General features: G+C 40.8%; 1 protein-coding gene and 1 long non-coding RNA gene across 3 annotated transcripts; one reads left to right on the top strand and one right to left on the bottom strand.

The window, feature by feature from the left end:
* Window positions 1-7,077: 7,077 nt before the first annotated feature.
* Window positions 7,078-11,480, bottom strand: LOC115389156 (uncharacterized). Its single transcript, XR_003931550.1, has 3 exons — window positions 11,352-11,480; window positions 9,520-9,586; window positions 7,078-7,939 (listed from the first exon to the last, which is right to left on the bottom strand). It is a non-coding gene; the product is annotated as an uncharacterized LOC115389156 (long non-coding RNA).
* A 74-nt stretch (window positions 11,481-11,554) lies between these two features.
* Window positions 11,555-15,009, top strand: mrps16 (mitochondrial ribosomal protein S16). Of its 2 annotated transcripts, none has more exons than XM_030091964.1 (4): window positions 11,555-11,714; window positions 11,903-11,933; window positions 13,202-13,468; window positions 14,661-15,009. In XM_030091964.1, the coding sequence occupies exons 2-4, from the start codon at window positions 11,921-11,923 to the stop codon at window positions 14,810-14,812; spliced, it is 432 nt and encodes a 143-aa protein (XP_029947824.1). In that variant the 5' UTR covers window positions 11,555-11,714; window positions 11,903-11,920; the 3' UTR covers window positions 14,813-15,009. The 2 variants fall into 2 exon arrangements, with proteins under 2 accessions (XP_029947824.1, XP_029947825.1); XM_030091965.1 differs by having other exon boundaries at window positions 11,561-11,816.
* The last annotated feature ends 267 nt before the right edge of the window (window positions 15,010-15,276 follow it).

Below are 15,276 nucleotides of genomic sequence, written 5' to 3'. Positions count from 1 at the left end.
GAGACTAAATCAGTCAGCCTGCATTTTGGAAGAATTTATCCTTGATGATATTCGTCACTTGCCTCAAAATCCCTTCAAAGGTTCGACTAGAAAACAACCAGAAGGCTGTTTTATTGATCGAAAACTTGTTGATTTGTCTAATTGAGCTAAAATCTACTTTTATATTCGTCAAACTGGAGCGCAATCCCACAGAACGAAAGGAAGGTTTGAAGATTTCTCACAATGTGAAAAATAAATACAACAGCTGTTGAAACTCGGTTTTTTCTTGTAGTACCAGTGAAAGTACACTCAAACCTTTAGTCTGCTTGGCTGTAAAGGAATACTGTGGGTTGCTGGCATCATTTCATTACAGTGGCCAGTGTTGCAATCCATTTTACACGACCAGAAATGTGTGTGTGTGTGTGTGTGTGTGTGTGTGTGCGTCAGTGTGTGTGTGTGGCATGTGATAGGAACCAAAATGCTTGGGTATCACGCTCTGATGTGCATGCCAAATCCACTTGTCCTCTCACACAACCTACCAGTGTGGCTCTGCCGCTTCAGCTCTGCCAGCTGAGGTCTGGGGAGAGCGGCGGCACAGGAAGCGGGTCGCGACCTCGCGCACAAGAAATCACAGCAAAGTGCTGACTGAATGTGACCGAGTATTACCTCCAACCAGCCGTGGACGCCCTGTCTGCTTCCACTGGCCGCGGATTGTTTCATCATGCGAACGTGGGAGCTGCCGGAGAAGCGGCGCTCATTTGTAAAAATCGCCGTTGTTTATTTGACCGTTTTAATTACACCGCATATTCAGATTTCACACACAAACGTTGCGCAGAAAAATAAGCATATAGTTACAGATTAAAGTAAGTGTCAGAAAATCAAGTATGGAAAATAAGCTTAATTTCATGACGCGACATTATTAAAACAATTGTAATGTTCCAGTGATCTGTGATGGTTTTTCCACTATTCACGAATGTCACCTCATTTGAACAGCTCTTCTCACACATGAACCACGAAAAAGAAGACAAGCAAGTATTCAAATCAACGAAGTCATCAGAGAACATAAAAATACATGAACAACGACAAAAAATGATAAATTGGTAAAAATAAAAAATAAAAAGATTACCTAAAAGAACACTAATCTAATTACAAGGCTTCTAACAGATGAATTAATTAAAGTATGAATTACAATATGGGTAATTTTAAGTCACACTGATGAGTGAGCTTACAAAGCTCGGACTTGTACTGATCTGATCGACGTGATCCGTTGGGAAAAGTTTAAACACTTCGAATTTGAATCTATTCATTCATCTTCAACACTATTCTAACCAACCGAGTGCTGTGGGGACGGGGATTAAGAACGAGGACACTGGACAAAGGCTCACATTCACACCGATGGGCAGATTAGGGTCACTGATTGAGAGTAAATAAAAATGGAGAACATGCAAACTCAACACAGAAAGGTCCAAAACACCAGGAAAAGTTTGACTTTGGGGTAAGAGTGTTACCCGATACACCAATGACCCAAAACATTAACCATTTAAAAAAGAACTGTAAATGACACAAACTCTTGTGAAGCACCCGGGAAATGATGCTTTTTACGTTCCTCTATCTGAATATCTGGACGGTCAATAATTTCATATCGGAACAGAGTTATATCACTGATTAGTGAAGATGTTGGCGGTTAACATACTTGAGAAATTGCTCAAATAAATTCATATAATGTTCTTCACGCTACACCAGAAAGCCGCAGAAGTTCGACTACGAACTATACTATTCAGTTCACCCTGGATAAGCAAAGACAACATCCTCAGACAATTCAGTCCTTTTTTGTAACCAGACATTGAAATAAAAAACAGGAGGAAAATCTGAATTCAAGCTGAATTGTTGTATGTTAATTCTTTTTGGAAATGTTGGACTGTCAGATCAGAAGAGATTCCTTTTGGTGGGTATTACGGTTATATGCATGTGACCAAACCACAGGAAAGTTTCTGGACACATTCGTCTACATCAGCCTGTTGATGTGTTGGACTGGATAAAACCGATGTCACATGCTGATTACCAAACGGTGGCGCAGTGGTTTGTTTCCTTTCCTCACAGCCAGAACATCTCTGCTGCTTTGGGGCCTTTCTGTGTGGAGTTTCCATGCTCGCTGCACTCTGGGGCCCAAAAACATACATTTGAGACTGTTTGGTGACTCTGAATTGTCTAATTATGTGAATATGAGTGTGATTCTCCGTCCAGGGTGTAAGCTGCCTTCATCCTCCACCGTGGAGGTGTATCAACTGTGACAGAAGATGGGAAAATGTATTCATCTTTCAAAGTTTATCAATTCAAATGTTTGTCTTTTCAAAACAGATTCAAAATATGTTTCTTCAGACAAACAAATTAATTGAAGTATAAGCTCTGCTCTCAATGTATGATCTGCTGAGAGTATTTTAAGTTTTATAAGTAAATGTTTAAACTTTCAATAGCAGCTAAAAACCGTTATAATTGTGTGACCATTGTTTTTGTATTCTTTTCTTTTTCACCAAAATACTATTTTAATTATATTTGTTTTATTTTAATTGTAATATCACTGTTCTTGTTTTTCCTGTGAAGCACAAAGAGCTGTGATTACGAATAAAAGCTGCGATACAAATAAATTTGTTACATTCTAAAATACTGAAAAATCGAGTTAAAATCAAATCAAAACTTGTCTAAATGCGCGCTACGTCTCAGGAATCTTCCACGTTTCATTCCTCTGATGCAGCTTGTGGCTGCGCCTGAACAGTCTGAATGGGTCATTTCGGTCATAGAAGTCCCATTTTCCCCCAGAGGGCTGTCATTAAAATCTGTTTTTAAATGTCTATTCATAATCTTCCTTCATGGTGATGAGACCAGCATATTATCAGATCATCCAGAAAACATAGTGTGCAACCTTATTTTATGGATCTGACCATGCAGATGTGTACAGTGTTGGCATGCGAGACGTCTAATTCTAGGTCTTTAAAGTAAAAGTGTTTTCAAACTAAACAGGAAGTGATTCTGTGCAGCACTGATATGACGGAGAGTCATACTTTAAATCAGCGTCTAAAGTTCCTGTTGAAGTAAAGCGGCTTTCGGAGGGACCGTCTCTGCGCTCCAGGCCCGGATGACTGCTGAGGGTTGCGTCAGGAAGCGCGATCACACACATGACAGCCATACCTGATCGGCGGAGGCCCGGGTTGACAGCAACCGCCTCCGAGGAAGCAGATGGGGCCGCTGTGGGAGCAGCCGAAAGATGAGGAGGAACGGTACTGCCGTAGTACAGTATTCACCCATCGATTCTACGTCTCTATTAAAGGTGAGGTGGGCTGGAGTTGAGACTTATGGGTAATTTTAAAGCCAAACAGCTTCAAATGAATGTTTCTTGAACTGGAGGAAACCAAGGAGAACACAAGGAGCTGGAGGCTGCCTTAAATCAATCCCCTAAAATATTCGATTTTGAAGTCTTAGCGATAAAAATACTTCTGACTTTATGAGTAAAAGTCATCCGGATCACAGGTCGCCCGGTTCTCCCGGTTCCCGACTGATGCAAGCGACCACATGCTTCTGAATTCCTCAGAACACAGACGGCCTTTCCTTTAATCGGTGGGTGCAAGAGTCAACAAATCTCAGAAGAAGAAGAAGAAAAAAAAAAGGGAAACGGAGAAAGAAGAAGTCTCTTTGTTAATGAAGATAAAAGTAATGCCTCCATTTTGCATGCTATCACAATTAGTCTCACTACAACCATCTGAAAGATCCCTCCAGAAAAGGGAGATCACTTGACCCTCCATCTGTGACCGAATCCTGCCTTTCCATTAGGTGCTCTCTGCAACCATAACATCTATCTGTGGCGGAGCTGGACACAGATGCTTAAAAAAGCAGAGGGCACCACAAAGAGCTGACAGTCTCCGAGTCACACGGTGTCCGTGATTGAAAAGCTCCATTCTTCTGACTAACCGAGCTGGAGAATCTTATGAACATGTCGGCCCCTTTCAAAAAGAAACTTAAAACAACACGGAGCTGCCATGTGGCTGGAAAGTTTTCAACTTTAAAACGCTTGTTTTCGTGGCGTGAATTGATACGCACGCTTTCTTTAAGACGCAAATAAACAGGCGACCGAAGCAAGGGGCGCTGCCAAAGTTTGCATAAACTAAATCGTCCTGTTTTCATGACAAGCGATATGTGTGAATAATCACTTTTCAGGCAATGAAAAACCACCGAACTCTGCTGATTTAGGAGGCTCTCCACTCAGAATCACCTCCAACATGTGTGTTAAATCTCTTCTTTACAAACTGGTTCATCAAGCGATGCAAGGCTCTCACGGTGGCCTTGTGGGTTTGAGAAGTGTACTCGTATGATTTCCTCCCACAATTCAATGACATGCAGCTGAATTGGAGAGTCAACAGAGCTCAAACTGTGTAAACTTCTGTCTGTATGCTGTTTTTTTTTTTTTATTCCAGTGGCTCTGTACCTCTGGTGTACTTCAACATGGTGTGAAAAACAACCAGGAATCCTGGAAATAATGACGTTTTCTTTAGTTAAATCAAACAAACCAACACTAGAAAATAAAAACGTCTCTACCATCAACACAGATCATGTCAGCATTTAAAAACTGGGAGTCGAATGTTTTGCAGGATGGGATTTACTGGGACAGGGAGCAAAATCTATCGGGTGATTAAAGCTACTTCACCAGGAGACTTGACAAATTCACTAAAAGCTGCCAACTCTCACACACTGAGAGCAATAACTCCACGATCCCTCGATGGCCTCACGCTAAGAAGCAGATTTTGGTTGATGTCAGACCTCTTAAAGAATTTCACATGAAAAGATCCAGATTTTTGGATCGGTTAATCCATCCATCTTCTATACTGTTTCATCCAGCTTCAGGTCGTGGGGGCCTGGAGCCGATCCCAGCTCGCTACGTGTGAAAGCAGCACAGGTCGACTCCTGCGGGTGACTTTAAATCACTATTTGCCCTGAAAAGCCTGTTTTTGGACCGTTACAGGAAACTGGAGTAACTGGAAAGCAAATAAATATCATTAAAAAAAATCAGTATTTGTGAATAAAATGTCTATATTTTCTTAAAAAACAAACAATTACTAAAAATATTGGTATAATCTCAACAAAAAGCTAATTTTATTGATACTTTCTGGCACTGAATACAGTGAAACTTAAAGCTGTTGCCGTTGCTCAGGGCCGTATGATCGATACCTCAGGTCTCACAGTTGTGCTGTATCTGCTACACTTAAGAAATGTGCTTTAAAATCAGTTGTTTTCTTAGAAATTGCTGCAGTTTGCTTTTGGTGGCCTGACTGGAGCCACTTGCGGACCGGACCGGTTTTGGCCCACGGACCTTACTTTTGACATCCCTGAGCTACAGGCTTTCACTCTGAAGAGAAAGTTACAACAGTAGATCTGATACATAACATCACAGCTGATATATACCAGTCACACTTATGATCATTCTTCATAGACTTTAATTTCTTCCATCCATCTTTCATCGCCTCTCTATCCTGGAACCGATCTTCTGGACTGTGGGAGTCCTCTTCTGATGTCTTGTCAATACACCGTCATTGTCTTCAGTTCCAAAAATGTGTTCTAATACAGTAAATATCAGTTTTACACCCTTCTTATTCCTAAATCATGATCTTTTGTAACGGATCAGGAGACATTATGCGTGTCAAGCTGTCCATCTTCTCTACAGCTTTATGGAGCAAATCCAAGCTGGTTGAAAACAGGGTACACCCTGAACAACAACACACACTGAGAGACACACACTCAGACAGCTTCCAGCCACCAGTCCATCTTTAACGGGCATGCCTGCGAAGCAGGGAAAACACCCTGCGATGACCCATAAACCTTTGTGTCGTTGTAAAAGCAGCCTTAGATTCGGTGGAAGACTTGATTCATGACACATTGGGAAAATCCACTCTCGTGTTGCAAGCTACGATCAACTGTATCTAATAAATCGAACCAGCTGTTAGCTTAGCTTCAAGCAAACAGAGAGTGGTAATACATGTTGCTACACTTTGGTTTTTGTGTGGACTGAGTGAGATACACTGTTTCCAATCAGAAATGCTGGTGAGCTTATTTTGTTATATTTGGACAGGGTCATGCCAGCTGTTTCGCCCTGTTTCCAGTGTTTGTGTTGAGCTCAGTCGCTGTCCGCAGAGGATAAATAACAGCAGTGGCAACTCAGTCAGTAAGATCTTTATTATCTATTCAATAATGCCAAACAAATGTTTTGATGTCTGAAATGGTTTTGGGGCCCTGCTCCAGATCTTGCGAGTGTTACGAGTGGAGCCATGCGGCTTCTACCAGTGAAACTCTCACTCTGAACTCACGCTGCCATGCTACACATCACTTCATTTACGCCACAATGCAGTTTTCAGCTCAAACCAAAAACACGGTGAAGACTTTCATATGTGATATTTTGCTAATAGATTAATGTCACTTTTTGTAAGCTCCCAGGATCGGCCTTTTCAAAAATACACCAACTCCATCGTCATGTAAACGGGAGATGAGGTAACGTTCTGGAAACGCACCGTGTAGACACGAAACGTTTCAGAAATGAAAATGAAGTTTCAACTGCAAAACCAAAGCAATCAGTGACTCTATACGGGAACGGAAGTCAACGATAAAGGAAGTCATGCGTTCGAGTGTTTTCAGTCAGAGATGAGAACATCCTTATAAACACTGCAAAGTATGGTTGAAGCTGCTGTTGAGCAAACAAAGGCAGGGAGGGAAGGTTTTGTGAAGCATCATCCACATAATTGAATTGAATTCAGACATCTTTGACTTGAAAATGTCTGGAGCAGCCGCCTTCGTTTAAAGCCGACTCCTCTTGTTTGTGTGTGTGCTGTGTGTTTTTTTTTTTTTTAAGTAAAATATCTGGTCATCTGAGCGTCTCTAACTGAGCTGTCACAGATGATTAGAGGAGGAACAACTCGTCTTGGTATCCCAAAGAGCATGGGGTCCTCACGAGAGAGCGAGAGCCACAAGTAGAATCAATGTCACCGTTCAGATAATCATGCATTGCCGATTCACCATGTAAGATGCATTTTGTTTGCTGCCTAACTGTGTAAAGCCTCTATTCATTTTCACATTTTTCCACAGAAAAAAACGTGGTCAGCTCGATAATGACGCTTCCCTCTTGAAATTCCAGTTGTTGAGACGAGAGGGATTTCTTTCTCTTTTCTTTTTTTTTTTTCTTAATGTGTGTCTGGGCTCTGAAATGATTTCTGTGACAAACCAAGCTGGCACAATTTTCAAATCTTTTTTAACTAATACGCTTGTAATTTGGTTATTCTTTCCAATTAAAGACATGTGAAACTGTCATGACAGTGGGATGTGTTCAGATAAACGCAGCGTACCACTGAATACCTCTCATTCTGGGAGATGAATCATGTATTTATCAGTTTTTTTGTGAAATGGCGAAACAATCTGCAGTCGACAAAAATATAGTGCCGTATAAGTGACAGAAGGCTTTTTTTTTCAGTTTTTCCGCAGAAAACACAATCCTGAGAATAAACAACAGCGTGAAAAATTAGTTACTTGAAAATACTATGTCGTGATGTCCTTTTTTCCCCCCCGGTTCGTTTGCAATCAGTTATAAGTCGTTACTGGCTTTGTGTTTGAGGAGTCACGTAGGGATAGTGGGATATTTTCAGAATTACAAACAAGGACACTTCTCTTTTGTGTGTCTTCTGTGACCTCTCCCAGCAGAAAACCATGTGTTTGTCACACACACACACACACACTGAAAAACAAGCTTTACACAACAGGGGTGTGAAATCACCATGTTCCAAGACTGGGAGTGGTGGGGGTGGTGGGGGTGGTGGGGGGGCAGCCAGGCTCCCAGCGGGCAGAACCGTCTCTGTACACTCGGACAGCATCAGGCAGAAGCGATGACCCCGGAATCCACGACGGCTCTCAGGAAATCGGTGTTGCATCTCTGCCGAGGTCAACGGTGGAAACGGATTAGAAACTCGGTGTGAAGCCGCTGTGAGACACGCACACGTAGAGCGGAGACTGCACAACGCGAAGGACGGCGCCGCTGATAAAACGCCGCTGTAACCACACAGACACACAGTAATGTTTATGAGAAAATAATAGTTTTCAAGTAGACGTCCCGATGTATCGGAGGTGGAATGAAAAGATCTGGGAAATCTTTCAGACAGAAGGAATAACTTTTAAATTAATGCTGCAAAAAGAGCTCTTTATTAAAGATGGAGCCAAAGCGACCTTCTTACCAACACTGCCTCTCTCATCCAGTACAAAGTGTTGCTCAAACAAACAACACTACTGTCTTACTCAAAAACATATTTACTTACTAACAGACTTAATTCCTTTTTCAGACCGTTTACTAATTTAGTTACTGGATTCCTAATGCAAATAGTTATATATTTATGTACTTATTTACTGTCTTACTTGCTAAGCGGCAGCTTTTTAACACTGCTTCTCAACAACTTCCTTACCAAATTTACTTACGAACTTATTTACTCACTGATATGCTTAGTTGCTTTTTTCTTAGGTATTTATTCCCAATTATGCCAAATTATTTACTCATTCATTTATAGGATTCCTGATGTATTTATTCACTTGTATTCACACTGCCTCCCTTCACGAAGACAGAATAATACACATGTACACAGGCCTGCTCCTTCAAACGCATTATTTATTTACTCAAGAAGTTACTTACTATCTTATTTACTTACTAACTGAAGTACTCACTCATCCCCACTAACCCTCTATCCTTTGTTTATGTCTTGACCGAACCATTTAAAATATTTACTAATTATCATACTTACTTTGACTGAGTTACTTAATTTACTTACTGTTTGATTCATTTACATGTAGATCGTACATTGATAATAAAGCCAATTTTATTATATGTTTAATCACCTACTGATTTCTGCATTTAATGAATTTGTTATTTGTTACTTATTTTCTTCGTCATGTATTCACTTACTAGGAGCATGTTGTCAAACCTGGCCACACATTTACCACAGCCTGGTTCACAGTAAACACTGTTATGGTCGCATGCGTACACACAGGTCAACATATATCACTTTTTTACTCACTCATGAATTAGATTTCTTATTTTCTCAGTTATTGACCTAATTACTTACTTATAACTTACTCTCTTATGTGTTTAGTCACAAATGTTTTAATTTGTTTACTTGTTTAATACTGACGTAGTCGTGTGTTCATTTACTTATAGATTAAAGTACTTATCAACTTATTGACTTGTGTACCTTCTGAGACAATAACATAACTTATTAAACTGTGTGGAGGGCGTGCTCACCATTGCATCGCCAGAATGCTCCATTTCACGACCACTTCTTTCGTTAGATGTTTATGCATGTTATTGAGATGGACAGATTACATTTGTAAATTGTAAGCAGTTGTGTGTGGTCAGTGAATAAATGTAGTTCAGGAAAGAGTGATTTAAATTAGTCACACTTCAATCACATATAGGATTAACATGTTATTTACATGTTAATGCTTTGTGAAATGTATATTTATACATACTAGCGGTCCACTCGGTGGCCCCCGCCCGGCGCCTGTAGGCTGAAACTTCATCCACTCTGACTCTAGTCTGGATAAAAGAGGTAGAAAAGAATCATTTTGTTTGGATTTTTGTTTGTCAGGCTCGGTGCATTGAAAACATTCATCTTTGTTTGTGAGAAGAGATCCACAGCTTCAGACTGAGCTATGAGATCAGTTCCATCTGCAGTCTCCAAAAACGCCAGAAAGCACACAACAAATCTATACATTCATCATTACATTTAGAAATAACCAAAAAAATAAATAAATAAAAAGCATTTATTATAACAATATGGTTCATTTTTTGGTTTCACTGGATGGATGAATGGATGAATGGATGGACAAACAGACTTCACCACCATTCAGCCAGCAGCAGTCATGTTTGCTGGTTGAAATCCCACTGAGGGGTCACTTGCAGTCTGAGTGAGGCCCTTGAACCCCAGCACCCCACCCGGGCAGCCCACTGCTGCGAGTGTGAAGAGGATGGTTTAAATGTACAAATGAAAAGTTCCCCATGTGAATAATAAATCAAGTTAAGAAGGATGCTGCATTTCTAGTTGATGACATAAGATGTCAACCAGGCGCAGTCATTTCCACCTCTGATCAGAGCAGTCTTTGTGTCCATTTCTGTGAAAGTGTTTTATCGGCATAGCAAGCAGGATCAATGGATCTGCCAATTTTATTGGGTAAGCACTTCTTGGCTGGACCTTGATTAGTAGCTGTGTGAGCAGACACGGATCAATCATGTTGTCAAAAACATGATTGACATGCGTAAGAAACCTCATGTTAATGGACAGTCAGCGTCAGCAGATTGTGGTAAAAATTCAGTGAAGATTGCCGAGACTCAGAGAGAACTGCAGCACCTTTCTCTTCTTTCTGACTCCGGTCTGTAGAGAAATATGTGACATGCCGATGCCTCAAAAAGAGAACTCGATGGCACAAATGTAAGTTTTACTTTATAATATTTCAAGACAGCTCAGGCGAAGGTCAAAATAAGTTTGCAACTTCTGTTAATTGTAATTAACATATTGCTGGAGTAGCTCAAGTTGGATTTAATTCCTCTGATCAAACGCATTAATCAGCTAACTGTGCAGGCAACAGGCTGAGGTGGACAGCTGTCTGTCAGCACGTCAATACATTTATTCTAAACTCATTTGGCTGAAGAAGGACCATTTGCTGTGTTTGGATGACTTTACATTCAGCCATGCTATTTGTAGGACAGAGTGGGCAGCCATATTGGGGCGCTGAGGGGGTCAAGACTCTTCATCAGTGGTGACGAGTCCACTGTGGGAATGGAATCAGCAAACTCTTGATCTGAAATCCATGTTTCTTTGCGTCTACGCCACCTTTTCTTTTGACTATGCTGACACATTCATCCATTCATCCATCTGCTACACCACTGCATGTAACTCGGGACTGCTGAACCTGATCCCAGCTGACTGTTAAAGTAAAACACACCCTCAACAGGACACCAAGACAAACATGCACACATCCATGGACAGCGGAGAGCCCGGTTTGAGGCTAGTAGCGGTCTTTGATGGGTGCATCTCCAATTTTGAGGAAACCAGAGGCCTGCACTACAACTCATGACAGTTTAGATGCAAAATGACTGAATTTTAAAAATGAAAGTAATGAAATCACAAAAAAATCATTGGAATAGACCTTTTCAACAACTAGCAGCACAAAGAAACACACAAATAATTAAAGTCAACTCACAAATAATTGAAATCAAGCCATGCCTGTAAACTTTCATCCAGCAGACAAACGAAACTCTGTTTACTTGCTATGAGCAGCAACCTTTTCTGATAAAAACTCACCACTTGAACAACCTGAAGAAACAATTCTCCGTTTAAAGTTTGTCAAAAATTTAATGACACCATCTTGAGGGCAAAAATGATCTTTTCAGACCAAAACACGACTCCACATTTAACTTCTGTGTACTCCGCTTCAGCTCAGAGGTGTAATGGACAACAGAGCGTTCGCGCCATCTAGTGTCGGAAACATATACTGAACCTGAATGACGTCACATCCTGTACAAACATGGCGGCGCCCTGATAAATGTCACATTTGCTCCTCTTAAAAACATTCATATACTGTTTTCTGTTTAATTGGTTGAAACGGGAGCAAACAGGATCGTCAGTTGCTGAAATTTCGCTTCGCGTCGCTGACCGTCATCAGAGGTATCGCGCTTGATTTAGAAGTTTATTTTAACTGAAGCTAAAGTGAGCTGCTAGCGCTAGCTCGGGTTCTGTGTAATGACATTCTCAGTTGCATGACACAGTGTGAGTATTTAACAGTGCTAGTTTCTGGTGTCCGTGATGTTTATTTAAATCTATGCCTTCTGAATGTGTCTCTCTATCTGTTGCAGAACATTTCAGTGACCATCATGGTGCATTTATGTGAGTATTCAGTGTGAAGAACCTGCTAATGTCTGTTATTGTCAGGCGCTTTGGGGTTCCTTTCACTAGTAGTGTAATTGTGTGATTTTAGTCAGTTTAACGCATTCAAACAGATTTTTGTGTATTTAATCTCTATGTAACGGTGTGAATTTTTTAATAAATAAATGCAGAGTTGTTGGATATTTCAGGATTTTGTTCCTTGTGTGGTGTTTTTAGATTGCATTATAAATACAGGTCATTCACGTACAACACAATTTAAATATTAAATGAATTGTCTCATGAGTATCAGCTAAGCATCTTTCTTTCTGTTTTCAAACGATTTATGGCTTTTTGACTAGTCATCTATTGAAGATTCCTTCATCTATTGAAGATCATGACTATGGATGAAAGTCCAGTCCACTGGACAGGGCACCATTCCATCAGACACAGAGAGCGACAATCAAATCCAAACATATTTATTACCATTTGCAATTTCTGTGTCAATAGTGATCCTCGAATGCAAGTTTTTGGTCTTTTGAAGTAAATTGGAATACTATTCTAAAGCCCACGCATGCACAGAGATAACATGCAAACACAGAAAGGCCCTCCCTAAAGCCTGAACTGGAAGCATATAACTTAAATTTCGATTTTAAAGGTGCTGTAGGCAGGATTTTGCTAGTCAATGCTAATTTTTCTGTGTTTTCTTTGGATTAAATGTTAGAGTATCCATTGATAATCCTTTAGGATTGTAGCATAATTGCACTAGTGCGAAGGCGCAGCGTTTCCATCTGTCTCTGTTCTGAGCTGAAAAGGAATCTCGACAGCTCCAGGTATCTTTGACCAATCAGAAGAGCCCATGAGGCTCTAACCGTGATTGGTCGAGGGGCATTAGTCACATGTTCTTGTGGGAAGGGCTTAACTTGCGTAAGGGCGTGATGTCAGAGAAAACAAGACAGGATTGGCTGTGCTGGGTTTCAAATCGCCTTCTTAGATGGGTCAAATCGCCATCTTGCTTAGGTAACCCTAAGCAAGATGGCGGAGATGCCGAATCCTGCCTACAGCACCTTTAAATTGGTGGATCAAATGAATAATCTGCTTTAATATTGAGCATTCCTTCAATAAACTTTCATAGGTTTTTATCTTTTAAATGTAAGTGTGTTGGGAGAGGAACATTTTAGAGAGAACCATTTTAAAAAAAATTATTTTGCATTGCATAATATCTTATGAGGTATTTCGTATGTACAAGTTTTCTTCTGACTGTATTTTTTGTGCTGACTCCTTTTCTGCAGCGTCATTCCTCCTGAAGAAGTACCACGGGGGTCACGTCGTCATCCGACTGGCTCTCGCAGGCCACAAACAGGCCAACAGACCCTTTTACCGCATCGTGGCAGCGTACAACAAAAGGGCGAGAGATGGGAAATACTTAGAGCAGCTGGGCACCTATGACCCCCTCCCCAACATCTACAACGAGAAACTCGTCAGTTTCAACTTTGATCGCATCAAGTACTGGATCGGCTGCGGCGCACAAACGACCAAACCGGCGGCCAAGCTTCTCGGTGTGTATCCTCCACATCAGCTGCTTGTGTTAAATGCAGAGTCACATCAGGAAGCGTTCCAGTCAGGCGGATTTGTTTAACTAAGGAGGCCCAGACTCAACTTTTATGAGCAGCTCCACCTTTTCGGGAGTATTCACATGGATATGCTCCTTTATAGTCACACACAGTTCAAGCCTCTCATTTGTTTGCGAACAGCTGTAAATGACGATCATGCACTAAATCACCTCTTTCAAAAGATTGTGCAAACGATTAAATGTGCGTTTTTCTGGGCTGAGTCTCTTGATTGCATAAGTATTGGCTTTCTTATTGTTTAATTAATTTGAATGAGCCAGCCTTTTATTTTTTATTACAGATAACAGTTTTTGAAATGTAAACATATAATGTATTTGGTGGATTATTTCTTTGTAGCATCAGTGCTTCTTGGTAATAAATCTTACACTACTGGAAATCTTTTTCATTCCCCGTTTTAAAATGGGCCATGTTTGTAAGAACCATGCATCTTTGGGATAAGCAGTAGAGCTGAGCTCATAAGTTACAACCGTGATAAACAGCTTTTCTTTGCCACTGATACCGATTCTTGTTTCCAAAATACTACTTTTGATGTGTACTCCGCGCTATTCAGCGGGAACCACAGTTCTTTAAGAAGACAACACTGACACATCAGTGATGCAGCAGTGGAAGCCACCAAGCTTTCAGTGAGTCGAGTAGCTTTAGCATTAAATCTGGACTGAAAGTGTCAACATGAATCCTGAAGGCTGCAGAACAGATGCTCTCTGAGGCGCAACAGGCTTTTTACAGCACAAGGCAAGCAGTGCAGCAGATGCCATTTGAGCTCTTTCAGCAGATTTAATTTAAGCATCAAATTCAGTCACATGATGTATTTTTGGATGTGACAAAATCTGAACTGCACATTAAAGATATGCTTTTGTATATTGTACTACACCAGGAGGCATCATTGAAATTAAATAAGGTGAAACTCTGATTTTTAAAGTTAAACTTTTTCAGGTTATTTATCAAAAAGTCAAAATCCATTTAGTTCTTCTGTATTTTTGAATCTGCTATCGTTGTGCTGACATTAATTGAAACATTTAGAATTGTTATTATGATTTTCAAACTCTAAGCTGCCATCATTAGTTTGAAAAGCCTGCTCTGAGAGTTTTTATCACCTCTTCTTTCTGTTTATTTTTTCCAGGATTAGCAGGATTTTTCCCTCTACACCCCATGACGATAACAGAGGCAGAGCGCCGACGAGCCAAGCAGCAGCAGCAGCAGCAGCTGACGGAGGCAGCGAGAGAGACAGAGGGATCTGAGGAGGAGGCGGGACACAAGCCGTCTGAAGTGTGACGGCTGAAGCTGGACTCTGTGTGACCGTCCACTTTCAAACGGATGTCACAGCCATTTGAAAAGAGAACAGATGGATTTGTTTTGCGACCGTTGTCTTTATCACTTGTTTGTCTGATGCTTCATGTTTGAATGGAGAAAGCTTCAAGCTGCAGTTTATTTCATGTGAAGTCATTAAAATTTTCCAATATTATTCTGTTTGTTCATTCTTCATCTCTGTTTCTGCTGTCTGTCAAATCTTTACAAGGCCTTCTGGATGATTTGCACCAGCATCACTCTCTTTATTCATCTGTTCCTTTCACAAACAGAGTCACAGGGAGCTGGATCTCACCCCAGCTGACCATGAGTGAAGGCAGGTTACACCCTGCACTGGTCGCTAGTCCATCCCAGGACAAACAGCGACAGGCCATCTAACACACTCACTAGGCTGAGTCAGCGGTGGACGTCAGCTGATGTCAGAAGTCAGA

Source organism: Salarias fasciatus, chromosome 5, assembly GCF_902148845.1.
Source record: "Salarias fasciatus chromosome 5, fSalaFa1.1, whole genome shotgun sequence".
Lineage (NCBI taxonomy): Eukaryota > Metazoa > Chordata > Actinopteri > Blenniiformes > Blenniidae > Salarias > Salarias fasciatus.
The sequence above is the reverse complement of the archived record's forward strand: the minus strand, read 5'-3'. Positions and strand labels throughout refer to the sequence as shown.

Excerpts from the sequence above, each read along its gene's own strand:
- mrps16 (XM_030091964.1), top strand. Across the intron at positions 13,469-14,660 it reads ACCGGCGGCCAAGCTTCTCG|GATTAGCAGGATTTTTCCCT; the intron begins GTGTGTATCCTC and ends TATTTTTTCCAG.